This window comes from Astatotilapia calliptera, chromosome 6 (assembly GCF_964374335.1).
Source record: "Astatotilapia calliptera chromosome 6, fAstCal68.1, whole genome shotgun sequence".
Classification (NCBI taxonomy): domain Eukaryota; kingdom Metazoa; phylum Chordata; class Actinopteri; order Cichliformes; family Cichlidae; genus Astatotilapia; species Astatotilapia calliptera.
In genome coordinates, this window is record NC_137427.1 from 13913541 (window position 1) to 13933806 (window position 20266).

The following is a 20266-nucleotide window of genomic DNA, read 5'->3' on the forward strand; positions in this document are numbered from 1 at the left end:
ACCCGGTTCATCAACACCTGCTGTAAAAGGCTGAGTGATAAGGTCAAGTGGGGTGTCCAACTCACGACAAATCTGAAGGAGAAACTTGTCCCATGATGTGTGCTTATCACCTACATAAGAGCAGATTGCAGTCTTCAGAGTCCAGTAGAAGCGTTCAGTAGCATTTGTCTGAGGGAGATATGCTGTAGTGAGTCTGTGCACCGAGTCTAAAGCAGAAACAACCTGTTCAAAAAGCTCACTCACAAAAGGAGACCGTCTGTCAGAAATCAGGTAAGTGGGTGTATCGTGTCTAGCAAAAATGTCAGTAACAAATTTACCAGCTGCTACCTGAGATGTAGCTTCTTTGACAGCACTGGCTTCAACCCACTTATTTAAATAGTCAACAAACACAATCACCATTAGGTGTGCTCCAACTATAAGGAGATCACACTCCTCAGCCTCCCCATCAAAGTCTATGTCAGGGTGCTGGAAAGGTGAATCGCAGTCCATTAGATCCCATTGAGATCTGATATGTTTTGAGAATGTTCCTTTAATTTTTTGCAACAGTCCATTAATACAAAATCACCCATTTTTATTGTCATTCAAAAATTCGACTGCACCTATTTCCCCTCCTGCTAAGATCATTCTTGATGGTACATGTCTCCTGTTGTGCCATATATGATGACCCTGCTGACTTCCTGTTTACAGCATTACTGCATTTCTCTCATTTAGACAAATTACAGAATCATTATTTTGAATCATTTTATTGCATCTGTTAATCCTAAATACTGCATTTTTTAAAATCACCGGTACTGTAATTTCATGTGTACATATTTTGGAATGCTGTACTTTATCAACTATCTTGGGGCTAGATATTAAGTCCCTCATTTAGACAGTGCTAGGTGGACGAGGCCTCTGGGTTTTCAAGCATACTTCATTATCTATCAAAAACAGTGGAGGTTATGTTATGGTAAAGCATGACTGTTTGACAGTGGAATCAGGTCATTAGTATTTATTGAAGCTATGACTGCTGATATAAGTAGCAGGATGAATTGTGAAGTATAAGCAAAGCAATCCAATAGTTTCTCAAGGCAAAGGAATGTAGTATACCTCAATTGCCAAGTCAGTTACCCAATCTCAACACAATAGAACTAAAAAGCTGCCTGAATGTTTTTTAGTTCTTAAACACAAAACTACAGGCAGGAAAGCATTTCAAGCAAACAAGCAAGAACTGAAGATGATCACAGACAGCGTTTAACACAATAGTGCCCTGCAGACTGTTCACAAAGCTCAGGGATCTGGGACTTAACAGCCGTCTGTGTGCATGGGTGTTGGACTTCCTCACTGGCAGAACTCAGGTGGTGAGGGTGGGCAGGTGCTTCTCCAACAGCATCACCATCAACACAGGAGCACCTCAGGGATGTGTCCTCTCGCCACTGCTCTACTCCCTCTACACTTCAGACTGTGTGGCCACCCATGGCTCCAATACCATTGTGAAGTTTGCTGACGACACAGTGGTGTTGGGTGCCATCTCCAACAACGATGAGGCGGCCTACATGGATGAAGTGAAGAATCTGGCATCATGGTGCCAGGACAACCACCTCCAGCTGAACGTCGGCAAGACCAAGGAGCTGGTGGTGGACTTCAGAAGGGGTCAGCACAGAGACTACAAGCCCATTATCATCAATGGAGCTCCAGTGGAGAGGGTGCAGTCCTTCAAGTATCTTGGTGTTCACATCTCCTCAGACCTGACATGGGCTGCCCACATTCAGGTCCAGACCAAAAAGGCTAGGCAGCGCCTGTATCACCTACGACAACTGAGGAAGTTCAGGGTGTCTCCAGAGATCCTCAGGATTTTCTATACAGGCGCTGTGGAGAGCATCCTCACACAGAACATGACATCGTGGTTTGGGAACAGCTGTGTGAAGGACCAAAAAGCTCTCCAGAGAGTGATCCATACAGCAGAACGCTGCTGCAGGATTGCTCTCCCCCCGCTTCAGGACACCTACACCAGGAGATGCCGGACTAGAGCAGCGCAGATACTGAAGGACCCGTCCCATCCTGGCAACAAACTGTTCCAACTTCTGCAATCTGGTAGAAGGTTCCGCATCTTCCGGGCAAGGACAGAGAGACTCAAGAGGAGCTTCTATCCCCAAGCCATCCGTGCCCTAAACACACACACCCGCCCGCTCACATCATCTCACATCATCTATAATTGACTGAGACAGGACTCTTCCAGACACTAAACCAAGGAACAATGTACATTTCAAATTCCTTTAATTTTAAACATGTTTATATTGTCTATCCTGTAAAATAGTCAGACGTCTATTCATATTAATGTACAGAATTCACCTGCTTGCTGCTACTACTGCACATTCACCCAATGTATATACTATATACAGTGGGGCAAAAAAGTATTTAGTCAGCCACCGATTGTGCAAGTTCCCCCACCTAAAATGATGACAGAGGTCAGTAATTTGCACCAGAGATACACTTCAACTGTGAGAGACAGAATGTGAAAAAAAAAATCCATGAATCCACATGGTAGGATTTGTAAAGAATTTATTCGTAAATCAGGGTGGAAAATAAGTATTTGGTCAATAACAAAAATACAACTCAATACTTTGTAACATAACCTTTGTTGGCAATAACAGAGGTCAAATGTTTACTATAGGTCTTTGCCAGGTTTGCACACACAGTAGCTGGTATTTTGGCCCATTCCTCCATGCAGATCTTCTCGAGAGCAGTGATGTTTTGGGGCTGTCGCCGAGCAACACAGACTTTCAACTCCCGCCACAGATTTTCTATGGGGTTGAGGTCTGGAGACTGGCTAGGCCACTCCAGGACTTTCAAATGCTTCTTACGGAGCCACTCCTTTGTTGCCCGGGCGGTGTGTTTTGGATCATTGTCATGTTGGAAGACCCAGCCTCGTTTCATCTTCAAAGTTCTCACTGATGGAAGGAGGTTTTGGCTCAAAATCTCACGATACATGGCCCCATTCATTCTGTCCTTAACACGGATCAGTCGTCCTGTCCCCTTGGCAGAAAAAAAGCCCCATAGCATGATGTTTCCACCCCCATGCTTCACAGTAGGTATGGTGTTCTTGGGATGCAACTCAGTATTCTTCTTCCTCCAAACACGACGAGTTGAGTTTATACCAAAAAGTTCTACTTTGGTTTCATCTGACCACATGACATTCTCCCAATCCTCTGCTGTATCATCCATGTGCTCTCTGGCAAACTTCAGACGGGCCTGGACATGCACTGGCTTCAGCAGCGGAACACGTCTGGCACTGCGGGATTTGATTCCCTGCCGTTGTAGTGTGTTACTGATGGTGACCTTTGTTACTTTGGTCCCAGCTCTCTGCAGGTCATTCACCAGGTCCCCCCGTGTGGTTCTGGGATCTTTGCTCACCGTTCTCATGATCATTTTGACCCCACGGGATGAGATCTTGCGTGGAGCCCCAGATCGAGGGAGATTATCAGTGGTCTTGTATGTCTTCCATTTTCTGATGATTGCTCCCACAGTTGATTTCTTCACACCAAGCTGCTTGCCTATTGTAGATTCACTCTTCCCAGTCTGGTGCAGGTCTACAATACTTTTCCTGGTGTCCTTCGAAAGCTCTTTGGTCTTGGCCATGGCGGAGTTTGGAGTCTGACTGTTTGAGGCTGTGGACAGGTGTCTTTTATACAGATGATGAGTTCAAACAGGTGCCATTCATACAGGTATGAATGGCAGATGCTAGATGCTAAGCAAGCCTACCGCAGACATGAGCGAGACAGATAAATATGAAGGCATGCCGGCTCGGACGTCGCCCGGATCAACAAGGTCCGCGTCAGGTGTTGAGGAACCAGGGCACCCTGACGAAAAGTGGGCTACTGGAACAAGAAGGCATCGGTGGGCAAGGGACGAAAACAGGGCGTTGTTGGAATGCTACTACGCAAATAACCCCGGCGGAAGGGGCTACATGAATAGGATGAGGGACCTATGGATTCTTCGATACCCAACATCCACAATGACGGCGAAACAACTAGTAGCTCAGTGTTCCAACATTCGAAAGAAGGGACTGCTCTCACAGCTAGAGATTGACGAGGTACAACACAAATGCTACGGCAAGGAGGAGTCAGGACGCCAGGTCAGGGGGGAGATATCATCACCCCCACCCAAGTGCGATAGGAGAAGGATCGTTGAGTGCCAGAGGAACTGACCTGAAAAATAGGATCAGGAGGTACACCAGAGAGATAGAAGGCAGGAGAATAAACCAGCTGTTCTCCACAGAACCAGCAAAGGTGTACTCTCAGTGGCAAGGGAACAATAAGAGAATAGCACCACCAAGGCTGGAGACGGAGCAATACTGGAAGAGCATATGGGAGAAGGATGCAACCCATAACGGCAATGCTCAGTGGCTAGAGGATCTGAGGGCAGACCACAGCGACCTCCCTGAACAGGGTCCAGTAACCATCACAGTGGCAGATATCCAAGAAAGGGTCTCCAGTATGAAGAGTTGGACAGCACCAGGGCCCGACATGGTTCACGCCTACTGGCTGAAGAAGCTGACTGCACTCCACGAGCGTCTGGCAGCACAAATGAACCAGCTACTAGTTAACGAAAGACACCCGGAATGGCTAACTGAAGGCCGGACGGTCCTGATCCCCAAGGATCCCCAACTACCGACCAATAACCTGCCTCAGTACTACATGGAAGCTCCTGTCAGGCATCATATCGGCTAAGATGAACAGGCACATGGGTCAATACATGAGCGGGACACAGAAAGGAATTGGCAAGAATACCAGAGGTGCAAAACACCAGCTACTGGTAGACAGAACAATCAGCCGAGACTGCAAGACCAGACTGACCAACCTGTGCACTGCCTGGATTGATTACAAGAAGGCCTATGACTCAATGCCCCACAGCTGGATACTGGAATGCCTAGAATTGTACAAGATCAATGGGACCCTAAGAGCCTTCATCAGGAACTCAATGGGGATGTGGCGTACAACACTAGAGGCCAACTCCAAGCCCATAGCACAAGTTACCATCAAGTGCGGGATCTACCAAGGAGATGCTCTGTCCCCACTGCTGTTCTGCATAGGCCTGAACCCCCTCAGTGAGATCATTAACAAGACTGGCTACGGATACCGACTACGGAACGGAGCAGTTGTCAGCCACCTCCTGTACATGGATGACATCAAGCTGTATGCCAAGAGTGAACGAGACATCGATTCACTGATCCACGACATTGGAATGTCATTCGGACTGGAGAAGTGTAGTCGGATGGTAACAAAGAGAGGGAAGGTAGTCAGAACTGAGGGGATTGAACTACCAGAAGGCAACATTGCAGACATAGAGGACAGTTACAAGTACCTGGGGATCCCGCAGGCAAATGGGAACCATGAAGAGGCCGCTAGAAAGGCTGCAACCACCAAGTACCTGCAGAGGGTCAGGCAAGTCCTGAGGAGTCAGCTGAATGGTAAGAACAAGATCCGGGCCATCAACACATACGCCCTGCCCGTGATCAGGTACCCTGCTGGGGTAATAAGCTGGCCAAAGGAGGAGATAGAAGCCACTGACATAAAGACAAGAAAGCTCCTGAGCATGCATGGAGGGTTTCACCCCAAGTCCAGCACCCTGAGGCTGTACGCTAAGCGGAAGGAAGGGGGCCGGGGACTGGTGAGTGTCAGCACCACAGTCCAGGATGAGACAACGAACATCCAAGAATACATTGGGAAGATGGCCCCAACTGACCGAGTGAATACCTCAGGCAGCAGAAACCCAAGAAAGAGGAGGGAGACGAGGAACCATCATGGAAGGACAGGCCCCTGCACGGTATGTACCACCGGCAGATAGAGGAGGTGGCTGATATCCAGAAATCCTACCAGTGGCTGGACAAAGCTGGACTGAAAGACAGCACAGAGGCACTAATCATGGCAGCACAAGAACAAGCTCTGAGTACAAGATCCATAGAGGCTGGGGTCTATCACACCAGGCAAGACCCCAGGTGCAGGCTGTGTAAAGATGCCCCAGAGACAATCCAGCACATAACAGCAGGGTGCAAGATGCTAGCAGGCAAGGCATACATGGAACGCCATAACCAAGTGGCCGGCATAGTGTACAGGAACATCTGTGCCGAGTATAACCTAGAAGTCCCGAGGTCAAAATGGGAGATGCCCCCAAGGGTGGTGGAGAATGACCGAGCTAAGATCCTGTGGGACTTCCAGATACAGACGGACAAAATGGTGGTGGCTAACCAACCGGACATAGTGGTGGTAGACAAACAGAAGAAGACGGCCGTAGTGATCGATGTAGCGGTTCCGAATGACAGCAATATCAGGAAGAAGGAACACGAGAAGCTGGAGAAATACCAAGGGCTCAGAGAAGAGCTCGAGAGGATGTGGAGGGTGAAGGTAACGGTGGTCCCCGTGGTAATCGGAGCACTAGGTGCGGTGACTCCCAAGCTAGGCGAGTGGCTCCAGCAGATCCCGGGAAAAACATCGGAGATCTCTGTCCAGAAGAGCGCAGTCCTGGGAACAGCTAAGATACTGCGCAGGACCCTCAAGCTCCCAGGCCTCTGGTAGAGGACCCGAGCTTGAAGGATAAACCGCCCGCAGGGGCGTGCTGGGTGTTTTTATATATATATATATATATATATATATATATATATACATATATAATGTTCTTCCTCTACAGCCCCCCCCCCAATTTTTGCACATGTCAAGGAGTGTGTCAGGCTACATTTCACTGTGTGTTATACTTGTATAACTATGCATGTGACAAATAAAGAACCTTGAACCTTGAACCACAGAAAAGGGTTAGCAGAGATTTCCAAGAAAAAGAAAATGTGGTATGGACATCACCAAATGTTGATGTCCATGGGTTAATGTAAAAATCTTTGTAAAAACCCACTGCGTTAAAGTATGGAGAATCAAGGCTGAAAGCGTGATTGATTGTTTGATTTAAAAGGCACTGTGGTTGTGTGCAGAAACTAAACTACGAGAAATGTTACTCTACAAGTGGTCACTATCATATCCTTGTTCTTTTGCCATTTTCTGTTAATAGCATTCTTTCAGCGTCAGCATCTATTGTCAGAGCAAAGAAGTAAAAGCAAACGCAAAAATATGTCAGTTAGTGCACTACTGTCACTATAAACATAGGTTATCGAGATTCAAGATATTCAAGACAAAATATGACTTTGCTCAATCAACAGAAGGGAAGCTCATGAATGCCTTTGTGTGGGTTAGCAGGTCTTTTGTTTATTATTAAACTAGTGAGACTGTGAAAGCTTCCATCATGTCAACTGTTGTGACACACCCATTTGAAGTGCTGATAAATGTATTTGTCTTGAAAGTGGACAGTGGTATTACTATGTGTGGGGCAAGAGCTGTGTGGCCATTAGCACAAAGTCTCTGCACGATGTAGCTCACTGTCTTTTAGTATTTGGGAAGTATTTTATGTCTCTTTGTCGTTCTGTTTTTTCCCCTCTGCTTAAGAACCTTTTATACCTCTATTCATAACAGGTTTTAACTCTCACACAGTATTCTTTGTTTTGTTTTGGGGGGGGGGGGGGGGGTTATTAGGTTTTATGGTCCAAAGTAAAGAACATGTTGTCTAAAACTTGCATTTAAAGTTAACATTCTGCATGTTCTGCTGTTAGTGTGTGGTTTAATACAACCTCAGAAAGTTAACAGTAAGTGTAAAGAAACTGTTAGGACTAAATCTTACATTTGGGTTCAGGCAGTGTCTACTTCTTAACTGATATCTTCTAATAACTTTAGGTAATATCAGTTATTGTTTTATGTGAATTAGCTTAAACTAGAAGTTAATTTAAAATCTTCTCTGACTGACAACAACATAAAAATGAACTTGTTCATGAGGGGAAATTGCCCCAAAAAAAGAAAGAAAGAGAAGAGAAGAGAAACATAAAACCATGTGTTTCTTTCCTTTCAAAGAAGAATATAATTCTAGTTCTAACAGGAACAGAAGACATCACCAAATGCTGATGTCGATGTAAAAATCATTGAAAAAATGCACTGAATGAAAGCTGATGTAAAATCATAGCTAAAAGGCTGCACTTCAATGCTGATTGTTTGGTTTTAAAAAGACACTGTGGCAGTGTGCAGAAATATGACTATAACAAATATGCCTGTCGAGCTGAAAAATGTTACTCTGTAAATTGTCACAATTCACACGTTGCTCTTTTTGTGATTTTCTATTGATAAAGTTCTAGAGCATTCTTTGAGTATTAGGCCCTTCTGTCAGACCAGAGAAGTAAAAACAGGTCAGCCAGTACACTATAGGCTACTGTTGCAAATAAAGAGAGATTATCTTGGCTATCTCGTTTTAGTTTGTACTCAATGATTCAGACCACAGTTAATACATGAAACAAAGATTCAAGACAAAATATGACATTGTGCAAGACTGTGAGGCTGAAATTGCACAGTGCAGATAAAATTCTTACTGAAAACCCGTCTGAAGGGTTCTTGTGCAATTATTTGTAAATGACTAAAAGTTGAGATTCCAAGTACATCGGGTTACAGTTTATTCACTTAGAGATTCATCATAGTTTCGTTGTGCATGTACAATGAAAATCAAGGGTTATTTTATTCTATTCTGTATCTGATCAACTCAAAGCTTAGACTTCATTACCATCACAAAACAGCCGCACCATCACAGATGTAGCCGCGCCAAAAAGAAAAACAGTGAAAGTACACACATCAGGGACAAGAAGAGAAAAAAGAACTCTACTCGAACTGTGCGCCTAACTGGGAAACCAGCTTGAGGTCAGTAAAAAAAATACACCTCAGCACAAAAAAGCACACGAATATTCACATTTACACCATGTAAAGCACGTGACATGCATCGGAGGCATTTGGGGTGGGTGAGTGCGTATCTGTTTCAGTGTACATGCATGTGTATGTGTGTTCTATGTTCAGCATGAGAGAGTGTCCTTTCACCCAGTTAAGCGAAAGTTAACAGTACCCATCGTACCCTTGAAGGATTTTTTTTAGTGATAGATGACAGCAGAGTGTGATTAAAACAAAATGCAAAGGTCAGTTTCATATTCTGTGTGTCACAGACTTCTACGGCCACAGTAAGTGGGTGGGGCTGTGGAATAAAGCTTCATAGTAGTAGTATTTACTCGCCCCACTTTCTGTGTTCAGAAATTTCATTTCATTTATTTATTCGTTTATTTCACACTTGGTACAACAATTCAAACAAACCAACCACACTTTCTATCAAAAAGCACTACAACCATGTGTGAAAAGGAGCAGGAAGAAGAAAATATTCTTATTAAACCCTGCCCCCTATCTACAATCCAATTTATATTACAAGTTGGCACCAAAAATCAAGGAACAAACTAACATTAACATTTATCTCCGGTCCTAACCCAAACCAAACAACAAATTTACAATCAGAATATACCACTCCACGTAGTAACAAGGTAACAATGAAATGAGAGTTAGATTACTACATTCAACTCCATACTCAAACAACTTATACGCTGGAATATTCCTTTAACTGAAATTAGTATTCATAGATAAGTGACAGATTAGCAACCAGTACAATATGTGTCATTTTGTTATACATTTACTCATACTCTTGATGTCACACTAAGATGCACAGATGATAAAACAAAAGCAGTTTGTGTGGGTGTTCTTTGGAATTCATCAGCTTAAGGGAGGCACAAATATAAGAGGAATGATTCAGAGCACACACACACACACCCAAAGCACACTCAGATGCAGCCTAGAATTGAAGCAGAAAACACACATCTGACTATAGACTATAATCTACTTGAGTAAACAAAGTCTCACACTGAAGAAGTTCTAAAGACTGAATCCTACAAAACTACCTAAGAACGACCTAAGAACGGTTCACACAGGTAAGATGGACAGTGAAACCTTTTTATAGTGTATCATAGAATTATTTTGGCATCTTAAACATATGTTGTACCATCTGTTTTTTTCCTAGTATCCCATTTGTTTTTTCTATATTATTTTCAATATTAATGAATGGAAGTAAATGACCAATGCATTTGTATCAATCGTTTTTACATCTAAGTAAAATGTGAGGTCCAGTATAAAATTATCATATGATGTAGTGCTGATGTTAATAGCGTTAATCTGTTTAATAAAATATCAAACATGATCATTTCCACTTACTTTCAATGTGTAATAGTTGCACTGCTTTACATTAACTGCAAAGGCAGTCTCTGTGCTTGATCACATCCTTTTTGTCCCAAAAGGTTGATTCTGTTCAAATTGTCATGACCATTGATGAGAATAAACATTCATGGGGAGTTTCCATCAGGATTTCTTTTTCTTTCAGCATTACCATCCGGCCTACCTGCTCGACTATGACTACCAGGCAGTCAGTGATGCTTCTGGTGGTGCTGGTCCTCTCCCTCCCAGGTCTTATTCATAGCTTTAAACCACTAGTCAATTCGAATTCATTCACCCACCGTGAAATCACACGAACAGCAGTCCTTCGAAAGACAGCAGAGGTCTGCCGAGATATCGCTGCTTCTAAAGGACTGGACTTCAATCTGATTGTGAGTTAGACTTACAAAGAAACACAGCAAGAACAGTGATACATCTGTGCTTCGCTTAGTGTTTAACACTAACGAAAGAATATATGTTATTCTCATTCTAATGTTGTTGAGTGGAGAAATATATCAGTCAGCCACAACATGAATTACATTTTTCTTCGTACAGTTCAGTGTTGTGCTATAAAACCTCGTGTCCTACTATTCATGTTGGTGTCACTTTGATACATCCATCTGCATACATAATGACAAAGATTCTGTTGGATTGTGCTCAAGCAAGCCCAGTCAACAGAGGCCACACTGCTGCCAGTGGCCTCTTATCAAAATTAGCAGTGTCACCAGTGGGACCTGCACTTTATTACTATGTACTATATTACGCACAAACTACTTAGCTGGTCATAATTGCTGATGATGAGATAAGACTACTCTTACCTTTAGTGCAATAGTTAGTACCAATTTTGGTTAACATGCGAATAAGATACATAATACAAGGAGTTGTAATATACAAATTTATTGTCTCCAGATTGATAACAACTTGTCAGCTGGCAAGGTGCAAAGGGCCTGTTCGTCTATGGATACCGTCACATCTTTCGTTTCCACCATCAAGTTTGAAACTGCCATTGTTTCTATGTACCTCAGCAATGCAGAGGTGGATGGAGTTTTTTTCCTGAGTGCAGCACGCCATTTTGACGATGAGACCTTCCAGGAAGGACGGGATATCATCACTGAAGGTACCTCAAAGCTTGTCAATAATAGTTTAATAATGAAAATAATAATGTTATACTATGTATAACTAACTCATGTGAATACAGATCTATAGAATTCAACAGCCTAATGAAGAAAAGTGTTTAGAATTAGGGTTTGGTAAATAACAGAAAATCAAAAAACAAAAACTGAAATCTAGAAAGAATTTTTGTAACATTTCTCATTTCAACAAGGTTTGTAGCAATTCCCACAAAAGTCTTACATACTTGAAAGTTCTATATCTAGGGAAGGAAAGTGATGTTACAGATTACTTCAGTACTCAACAAGCAAGACTTGTTTGTCAGTTGGAACTGCCAACTTCAATCAGAAATCTTGCAGAATAACATCTTCAACATTCACACACACACACACACACACACACACACACACACACACACACACACTGTAACACTGCTTTGAGTGGATAAAGACTGGTGATGTAATGCTGTAATTCAGGTTTTGCAGTGCAGGCTACACTATTGCAGCTTGTGTCTAATCTGTTGTATTTTAATAATAAGGTGCATCTGTGGTGAAGGCGCATGCTAAGATAGAAAACTATATCCAAGGGAGGTGGTCTCTAGGGCAAATCTGTCACACTCTACAGGTACTGATACTTAATTTACTGCTAATTTGTTAAGACTGCTAGATGACAGCATTGTGTAATTAAAACAAAACGCAAAGGTGATATTCTAAATTTGTTTTCATTTTCTGTATATGAAGGACTTCTACAGCCACAGTAACTGGGTGGAGCTGGGAAATAAAGCTCCATACAGTGCTCTGATCAGACCTGACCAACCTCTTAAGAACTTGGCAGGTAGGAGTTGAGAATTTCCAGTTTAAATATGATCTAGATTAAATTTGTAGAAGTATTTGTAATGTTTACTTTCAAAATATAAATCAATATTTTTTTTCTTATTTATTTGATATTTCTGCAGGACAAAATACTCCAACTTGCAGAAGTTGCGTAGGAGAGAACTGTACCAACAACATTCTGCCTGATGTGCTGAACCAGGGACTTCTGACTTCAGGCTACTTTAACCTAATCTCCTCATCAAAACCTACAGGTAACTTGGAGCAATCATCTCTTTTGATGTGTTATGATAAAGTCTTTGTATGTTTTCAATATCTCTTGACAAAATGATAAAATGTTATCCCTGTTCAAAGGTAAATGCAGTCATGGTGGATCTGCTGATCGCACAAGCAGGAGGGATCCAGTGGGCGGGATCAATAAGGATACACTTAATTCCAGTCATGGCTTCCGTCACAATGAAGCAGCTAATCTGGCTATTCGTGCCACCATGGAGCTTCTGGAGGACATCAGATTAGCATCTGGAGACACAAACTTCACGAGGTAAAGCTAGCTCTCAAGTGTCACACGAGAGGAAACAAATGTGGGGAAAATGGAGCTGAAGCACATGATAAAAAAATAAACACTTAAACATTCCTGCACCTCTTGCTTTTTATTGAATTGATCATCATTTTTAGATTAGATTTAGATGAGGGGGATTAAAAAAAATTGGTTTGTCTGAGGTATTTCTGTGCATGGAGCTATATTTTTCTGCATCTCAAATACAGACATTGTAGACTGCCACCATTTCTGTTTCAGTTTCTAGTGGCCTTTTTATAAGCTTCATCTTAGCTGACAGAGAAGTGTCAGAGCTGTGGTCTTCTGTTGCTGTAGATAGCCTACTTCAAGGTTAGAGGTGTTGTGCATTCAGAGATGGTCTTCTACATAGTGAGTGGTTATTTCTTTCTTATTCACCTAAAGCACTCTGGTCACCGGTCTCTTGTAACCTCTGACATCAACAAGACATTTTCACCCAGAGAACTGCAGCTCACTGGATATTACTGTCTCCGTAAACACTGGAGATGGTTATGTGGCAAAATCAAAGTCGAACAGCAGTTTTCTGCAGCACTCAGACCAACTTGTCTGGCAGCAACAACTAAGCCACGTTCTAAGTCACTTAAATCTTCCTCTCCTTTTCTGATGCTCGGTTAAAACTTCAGATCATCTTGGACATGTTCACATGCCTAAATACATGGGGTTCATGCAATGTGACCTGATAGTTAGATAGTTGTGTTAACGAGGAGTTAAACAGGTGTTCCTAATAAGTGTATTTTTCCCTGCTAATGAATTAAGCATCAATGAAACCATAGTTTCATTGATGCTTGTGAAAAAAGAAAATGCATAGGCTTTGACAATCATCATACTCTTAAAGACTACTGCGTCATCATGCGTAGCTGCTGTTAGCACCACTCCAGTCTGTGTTCTCATCTCTGCTTTTTGCGGATGATGTGGTTCTGTTGGCTTCATCGGGTGGGGGCCTCCAGCTCGCACTGGAACCGAGTGTGAAGCAGCGGGAATGAGGATCAGCACCTCCAAATCTGAGGCCATGGTTCTCAGCCGGAAAAGGGTGGAGTGCCCACTCCGGGTCGGGGATGAGTTCCTGTCCCAAGTGGAGGAGTTCAAGTATCTCGGGTCTTGTTCGCGAGTGATGGGAGAAGGGAGCCGGAGATCGACAGACGGATTGGGGCTGCAGCTGCAGTAATGCGGACGCTGCACCGGTCCGTCGTGGTGAAGAGGGAGCTGAGTGTAAAAGCGAAGCTCTCAATTTACCGGTCGATCTACGTCCCTACCCTCACCTATGGCCACGAGCTGTGGGTAGTGACCGAAAGAACGAGATCGCGGATACAAGCGGCAGAAATGAGCTTCCTCCGAAGGGTGGCTGGCCTCTCCCTTAGAGATAGGGTGAGAAGTTCGGCCATCCGGGAGGGGCTCAGAGTAGAGCAGCTGCTGCTCCACATCGAAAGGAGCCAGCTGAGGTGGTTCGGGCATGTCCCACCGGGAGGAGGCCCCGGGGCAGACCCAGGACACGCTGGAGAGATTATATCTCTCGGCTGGCCTGGGAACGCCTTGGTGTTCCCCCGGATAGGCTGGAGGAGGTGGCTGGGGAGAGGGAGGTCTGGGCCTCTCTGCTTAGGCTGCTGGCCCCGCGACCCGGCCTCGGATAAAGCGGATGAAGATGGATGGATGAAACCATAGTTTCAAAGAAATCAGATTAATAATACGAAAATATGTAATTTGTTGTTGATTTTTCTAATGTTTGTTTCTACAGACTGATGGGCCTCTCCCAGTCTCCTGTGTTGTGTTTTGTCATAGACACAACAGGAAGTATGAGTGATGACATTGATGAAGCAAAGAGGGTTTCTTTTGAGATCATTGACAGAAAAAGGGGAACAGGAGAGGAACCCTCTGGTTATATATTGGTACCTTTCAATGACCCAGGTAGATCATTTACAGGACGAATTTGTGCTTTGTTATGTAGAAAAGATGTTGTTTGAAAAGAATATTGTAATAATGATTATTACATTATTATAGACTTAATTTGGGAGTTAATTTTCTGTTTTCCATATGAATGAGAATATAATAGCAGCTGTGTTTGTAGCAAATCTTTAAAAGAGCAAATGTGTCACTTTGAACATTTTTTTTAAATTCTCTATGTTTTCTATATCTTTTCTTCCATGTGCAGATTTTGGACCGATAGTTATGACATCTAATGCAGACATCTTCAAAGGAAAGATCAACAGTTTGACTGCGGATGGAGGAGGAGATACCCCAGAAATGGCCTTGTCTGGACTGCAGGTGCTAACAACATAACAAACTGTTTTCTACTTTAGACAAAAGTTTAAAAACATCATATTTGATTTGGGAGAAAAAAATGGTATAGAAAAAGTATAGACACAGTATTCTCAGAATGACCTTTTATTATTAAACACGTGTAGTTGAGGTGGCCAGAAATGCCACTTTTCACTCAGACTGTATTTTTTATTATTATTATTAATTATTAATTGTTGATACTTTGTCCTGTCTTTCATACAAATAATATTGAAGCTTGCACTGACAGCAGCTCCACCCTTCTCTGAGATTTTTCTCTTCACTGATGCTCCAGCTAAAGACGCCCACCTGAAAAACACCATTATTGCTCTTATAGAGAGCACCAAATCTCAGGTAAGAGTAAACTTTGTATCATCCTTGCTCTTAAAAATGTCATTTTTGGCATGTAACATCTGATAATTTGTATAACATTTGTCTTGAAATGAAGAACATTATCTGAAGTTCGGAGGGACCAAACTTTTTAAACAGGTTCCCCACACACCTGTATGTGTGTTTTTTTCTGTGCTCCAACCTCCTTTCCTTTGCATGTTTTTCATCGTCTGTCAAGGCTGCCAGGCCCGAAAGCTGCTGCCTCTGGCCTAGCTCATTGATTATCATTCATCTTTCATCTTCATTATCAATAAATGTTTTCCACTTAGGCTTGTGGTCCTAACTTTTAAGATTTTTTTCCTCATCCTTGCAGGTTACTTTCATGCTCACAGGCTTTGCAGCAGGTCGACGGCGCCGCAGAACCTCTCAGGGTGTGGCTCCACGTGTAATGGGTCGATCTGCTGTCCAATTATACCAAGACCTAGCTGAAGCTTCTGGAGGTCAGGCCATTCAGGTCACTAAGTCAGAACTCTCTCTGGCTACCAGTGTTATAGTAGACTCATCAGCCAGCGCTGTGGTAAGACATCAATCAAGAGAATCATATCTGACTGAAGATCACACTGTGTGAGGAAATGTGATGTTTCTCTCCTTTTTCTCTTAGGTGACAGTTTTTCAGGCATCAAGGAATCCTGGAAGGCCTGACAGTTTTAATTTTACTGTTGATAGCTCATTACAGAACATAACAGCTTACATCACAGGAGACTCAGCTCTCACCTTCAGCCTCACCAGCTCCACAGGTTTTGTCATCATGAATGTCTGTTTACCCTGTAGCAAATATGATAGAAATTTAAACTCATGTATGCAAATTGAATGCATATAGTATATTATTATACTATATTGAATATTTATAGTATATATATACATATTATTTATTTATTTTTAATGTAATGAGAAGGTTCACGAAACACATTTTCTGCCGAGTATTTCATGGTTCAGGCTTTTAATTCTAAGGCTCTATTTGATGCATTTGTTTTATTAAACTTCTACTTCTTACACTGTCATGTTGAAAACACCTTTATAATCGTTTGTCCCTCTCCTCCAGGTGTATCTCAGACTTCCAGTCAGTCCAGTGGTCCTTTGGCATTTGTCACCACAGCAGGAAACTTGCGTCGTTTAAGCCTCAACACTGATAATGAAACAGGCCTATGGCAACTCAGTGTTAGCTCAAGTAACCCTTACCTAGTTAAGGTTACAGGTCAGTATTATGGAAGCTGATTTTTAGGCTCTGAGTTACATGAAATGTTTTAGAAAAAATGTATTTACAAGGTCTGTTTCTACTACTGAACATACGTATTCCATCCCTTCTGATCTATTTTCTGTATCAGGTCAGAGTTCAGTGGACTTCATTTATAACCTTGTCGAAGAGCATGAGGGAGCCCATGGGGACTTCAGTGTAAAAGAAGGACGTCCTCTCTCAGGTCAGGCTACTTTTATTGTGACTGTTTGTTCATTTTTACAGTTGTAAAGTTCTGTTGTGGTAGACAATTTTCTACATTGTCCAAAGAGTCATCTTTTAATCATCTTTTAATTCAGTGTGCCCCAGGGTGGCTGTGGCTACAATGTAGCTTGCCATCATCAGTGTGTGAATGGGTGGATGACTGGATATGTAAAGCGCTTTGGGGTCCTTAGGGACTAGTAAGGCGCTATATAAATACAGGCCATTTACCATTTTAATCAACAATCATCTGTCTTGAAAAAGTTGCTCTGTGCCCAAAAGGTTATTGCTACATCATGTTACAGTTAGTACAGTTCAAACTTAACAATTCTGTCCTACAGCTTACCTTTTTTATTTTTGCAGGTTGTGTTTCACTTTAAGGGCATGTCATACTGATACTCATTTAGTTACCTTTTTTCTTCACCTCTCTTTCAGGTGGTAATACCAGCTTCTTGGTCACTGTGACAGAAAGTGAAACAGTAAAGGTCACAGAAGTCACACTGTTTGACAGCTCAGGTCCGACAGAGGTCAAAGGATCATTGCAGGTGTGAGGCCGTCTATCTGACAGATAAGGCTTAGTTGAAGTTGGAGTCATGCATTAATCCCAAGTGTCACCAGCAAATCTACAACGCAGTGACTGAAAAAGAAATAAACCCATAGTGTTCATTGGTCCAATAGAAATCACGAGCTGTGAATAAACCTCAGTGAACTGAATAAGCATTTCTTTGAAATGATAATATTACTACATACTACAGAGATATTGTTGGCATTTCAGAGCTTAATTAATATTGTGTGAATTTACAAGGCAGAAGTTTTCATTTTAATTAAATGAAGGCCGCTATTTTTTGCCACACTATTTACTAGCAGCCAATTTTCAAACCTTAAATACATGAATGTGCTGCAACATCCACAAATACTCCTCGCACTCGCCCTACCCTGCCATAAGGATGTAGTCATATATTGTTTGGTTTGGTTACTGTTAATCTGTTGACAATGCATGTTGCTGCTTTTTCTCTCATGCAGTCATTAGGAAACAACGATTTCCTGGTGACATTTAGTGGAATCCCAGCAGGTGAGTTTGTGCTTATCCTGAAAGGAGAGGCCAGCAGCTCCACTTCCAGGTCCACTTCAAGCAGCTTCCAGAGACAAGCGTCCACACAGATCAAGACCTCCAGCATCTCTGTCACTGTGAGAACAGTTAATGTGTGCTTTCTGAAGAATCCTTAACCTCACCATAAGTAAACTGAAACATTTTTACATTGATTTTTTTAACTTTATATAATTTGTAATAGCCATCTATGTAAATAAGTCTACAATCATAAACAACAGCCATTCCTACTGTGCTTCTTTCAGTGTGAAGTCATGTCATTATGCATCAACATATTATTATCTACAATCTTTAAAAAAAAATAATTCCCCTGCTCCTCTCCCTCTCTCTTCTTGTCCAGGCTGAAGCCAATAATACCAACATCGAGCCGGGCACCACTATCTCCATCCCCTTCACAGTCGCCGCAACTACTGATGGAGTTATAACTGACTCTGCAACTGAGACATTTACAGTGCGAGTCAGCAATGACCGCAGTTATACTTCCACTTCACCCAGCAGTGTTACTACTGTAGCAGGCAGTGGAGGTAAAGCCACTGGCACCGTGACCCTAACAGCTCCATCCAGTGCTGCATCAGGAACAGACGTGACCCTCACCATTGAGGCAGAAAACGCCGCTGCCACCGACATCAACTATGTAGTTCTCAGGTTTTCTGTGACTGCTAAGGTGAGTGATAATGGTTAGAATATTTCTCAACATTTTTCTTAATTCTGTAATAATTAATGATCACGTACATAATATATCAAAAAGAAATTTTTGTTATTTTTATTTCAAATGAAAGATTAAATTTCACACGCAATTCGTTTTAATATTGTTGTCTTGCAGTTACAGTTAGGCTTTATGTGTCATACTTCTCCTGTGAATCATTATACATTAATTGAAACTGAATATGTTAAATTGTTTGTCACGGGTTGCTAGACAAGGACACAAATGCCAGACTGGCTGAAAAAAAATAAAACACACCTTTATGTATAAGAAAGACACGAGAAGCACATCACAAAAATGAAAAAGGGAGAACTGAGGATATTAATACTCAAATGATGATTAGGTGAACGTGGAACAGGCGGGTAAACAAACAAGTGCAAACAATCAAGGACGAGATAAAGAAAGTAAAACTAAATGCAAGACAAAAATAGTATTAAAATAAGACAGAAATGTGAGAGCAATCAGCACAAAGAAAGACATGGGAGGCGGGATGAACTGAATCTAACTGACACGCAAAGATCTAATTAGTGTTCTTTTCTTTTTATCTTTAATAACTGGTGTGACACATACCCAACCACCCAGTACTTTTCATTCTTTTCATATTTCTGTCTCCAGGTGACAGATGTTAACCGCCCAGTTTGCCAGGTAGTCAACACATCAACCTGTGATTCCACTTCATTGCGTTGTGCTTCCTCCCAGTGGGAGTTCATTGCCAATTTCACTGATGGCATCAATGGAACTGGCATTGAGAGTGTAACCATTAGCCAAGGGAATGGTACTCTGAATATGAGCACAGTGGTTGAAGCAGGGGTTGAGAATATTACCCTGGTTACCTACACTGCCTCCTGCTGCTCACCGATTGTGGAGCTGACTGCTGTAGATAGAGTAGGAAATGTGGGGACATGTGTGGGACAGGCTAGAGTGCTTACCACACCTCCTCCTACGACAACTACCCCTGCAACTACAACTACCCCTGCAACTACAACTACCCCAGCAACTACAACTACCCCTGCAACTACATCTGCAGTTCAAACAACATCCACCGGAGGGTACACTTTGAACATATCAACCATTGTTTGGCTCACTGTTGTGTTCTCTGTACTTTGGAAGTAAAAGAGAACAAATGGAAATTGCACTGTATTTGTAATTTGTGACATATGAGCCAAGTGACCCATCTTTGATTGCTGAGCTGAAATGGCTATGAAGCAACACACTGAGAAAAGTATCTTTAAATACTAACACCTATTACCCTGGCATGTTTTTGTGTTTAAATTGTAAACACTTTAAATACATCAACTTTTTGGCCTGTTAATTTCTGTAATTTCCTAGAATAAATTATTATGTAGTAAACAAGATTATAAAGTGATTCCACTACATAAAATCAGCATTAATGTTCTCTCTTATATTTCTACAGTCAGTCTTTGCATAGGTGGAAATACAGTATCTTACCTGCTCCTGGTATCTCTTTCTTATCTCTGAGAAGTCACCAATCCAGACATCCCTTTCTTTGTGTGTTACCACTGAAGATTTGTAACAACCTACTGAAATACAACATTATATATATAAGAACACATACATATAAAAAAATGTTGACTTTAATTAAAACGTAAATAAATGTGATTTTAATCAATTTACAAGTATCACTTAATTGTCTCCTTATTAAAGAGGTTACAGATTATAATGGTGTTCCTGCGGTCATTAATGGAGAA

At 42.0% G+C, this 20266-nt stretch overlaps 1 protein-coding gene across 1 annotated transcript; it reads left to right on the forward strand.

Annotated features, from left to right (window-relative positions):
* Nucleotides 1-9710: 9710 nt before the first annotated feature.
* Nucleotides 9711-20167, forward strand: LOC113023935 (von Willebrand factor A domain-containing protein 7-like). Its single transcript, XM_026170416.2, has 18 exons — nt 9711-9859; nt 10306-10528; nt 11046-11253; nt 11785-11870; nt 11987-12080; nt 12202-12330; nt 12431-12617; nt 14383-14552; nt 14797-14909; nt 15159-15275; nt 15625-15828; nt 15913-16048; nt 16354-16506; nt 16637-16729; nt 17182-17291; nt 17770-17934; nt 18195-18518; nt 19173-20167. Exons 2-18 carry the CDS (start codon nt 10334-10336, stop codon nt 19668-19670), a joined length of 2982 nt encoding a protein of 993 aa, XP_026026201.2. The 5' UTR covers nt 9711-9859; nt 10306-10333; the 3' UTR covers nt 19671-20167.
* The last annotated feature ends 99 nt before the right edge of the window (nt 20168-20266 follow it).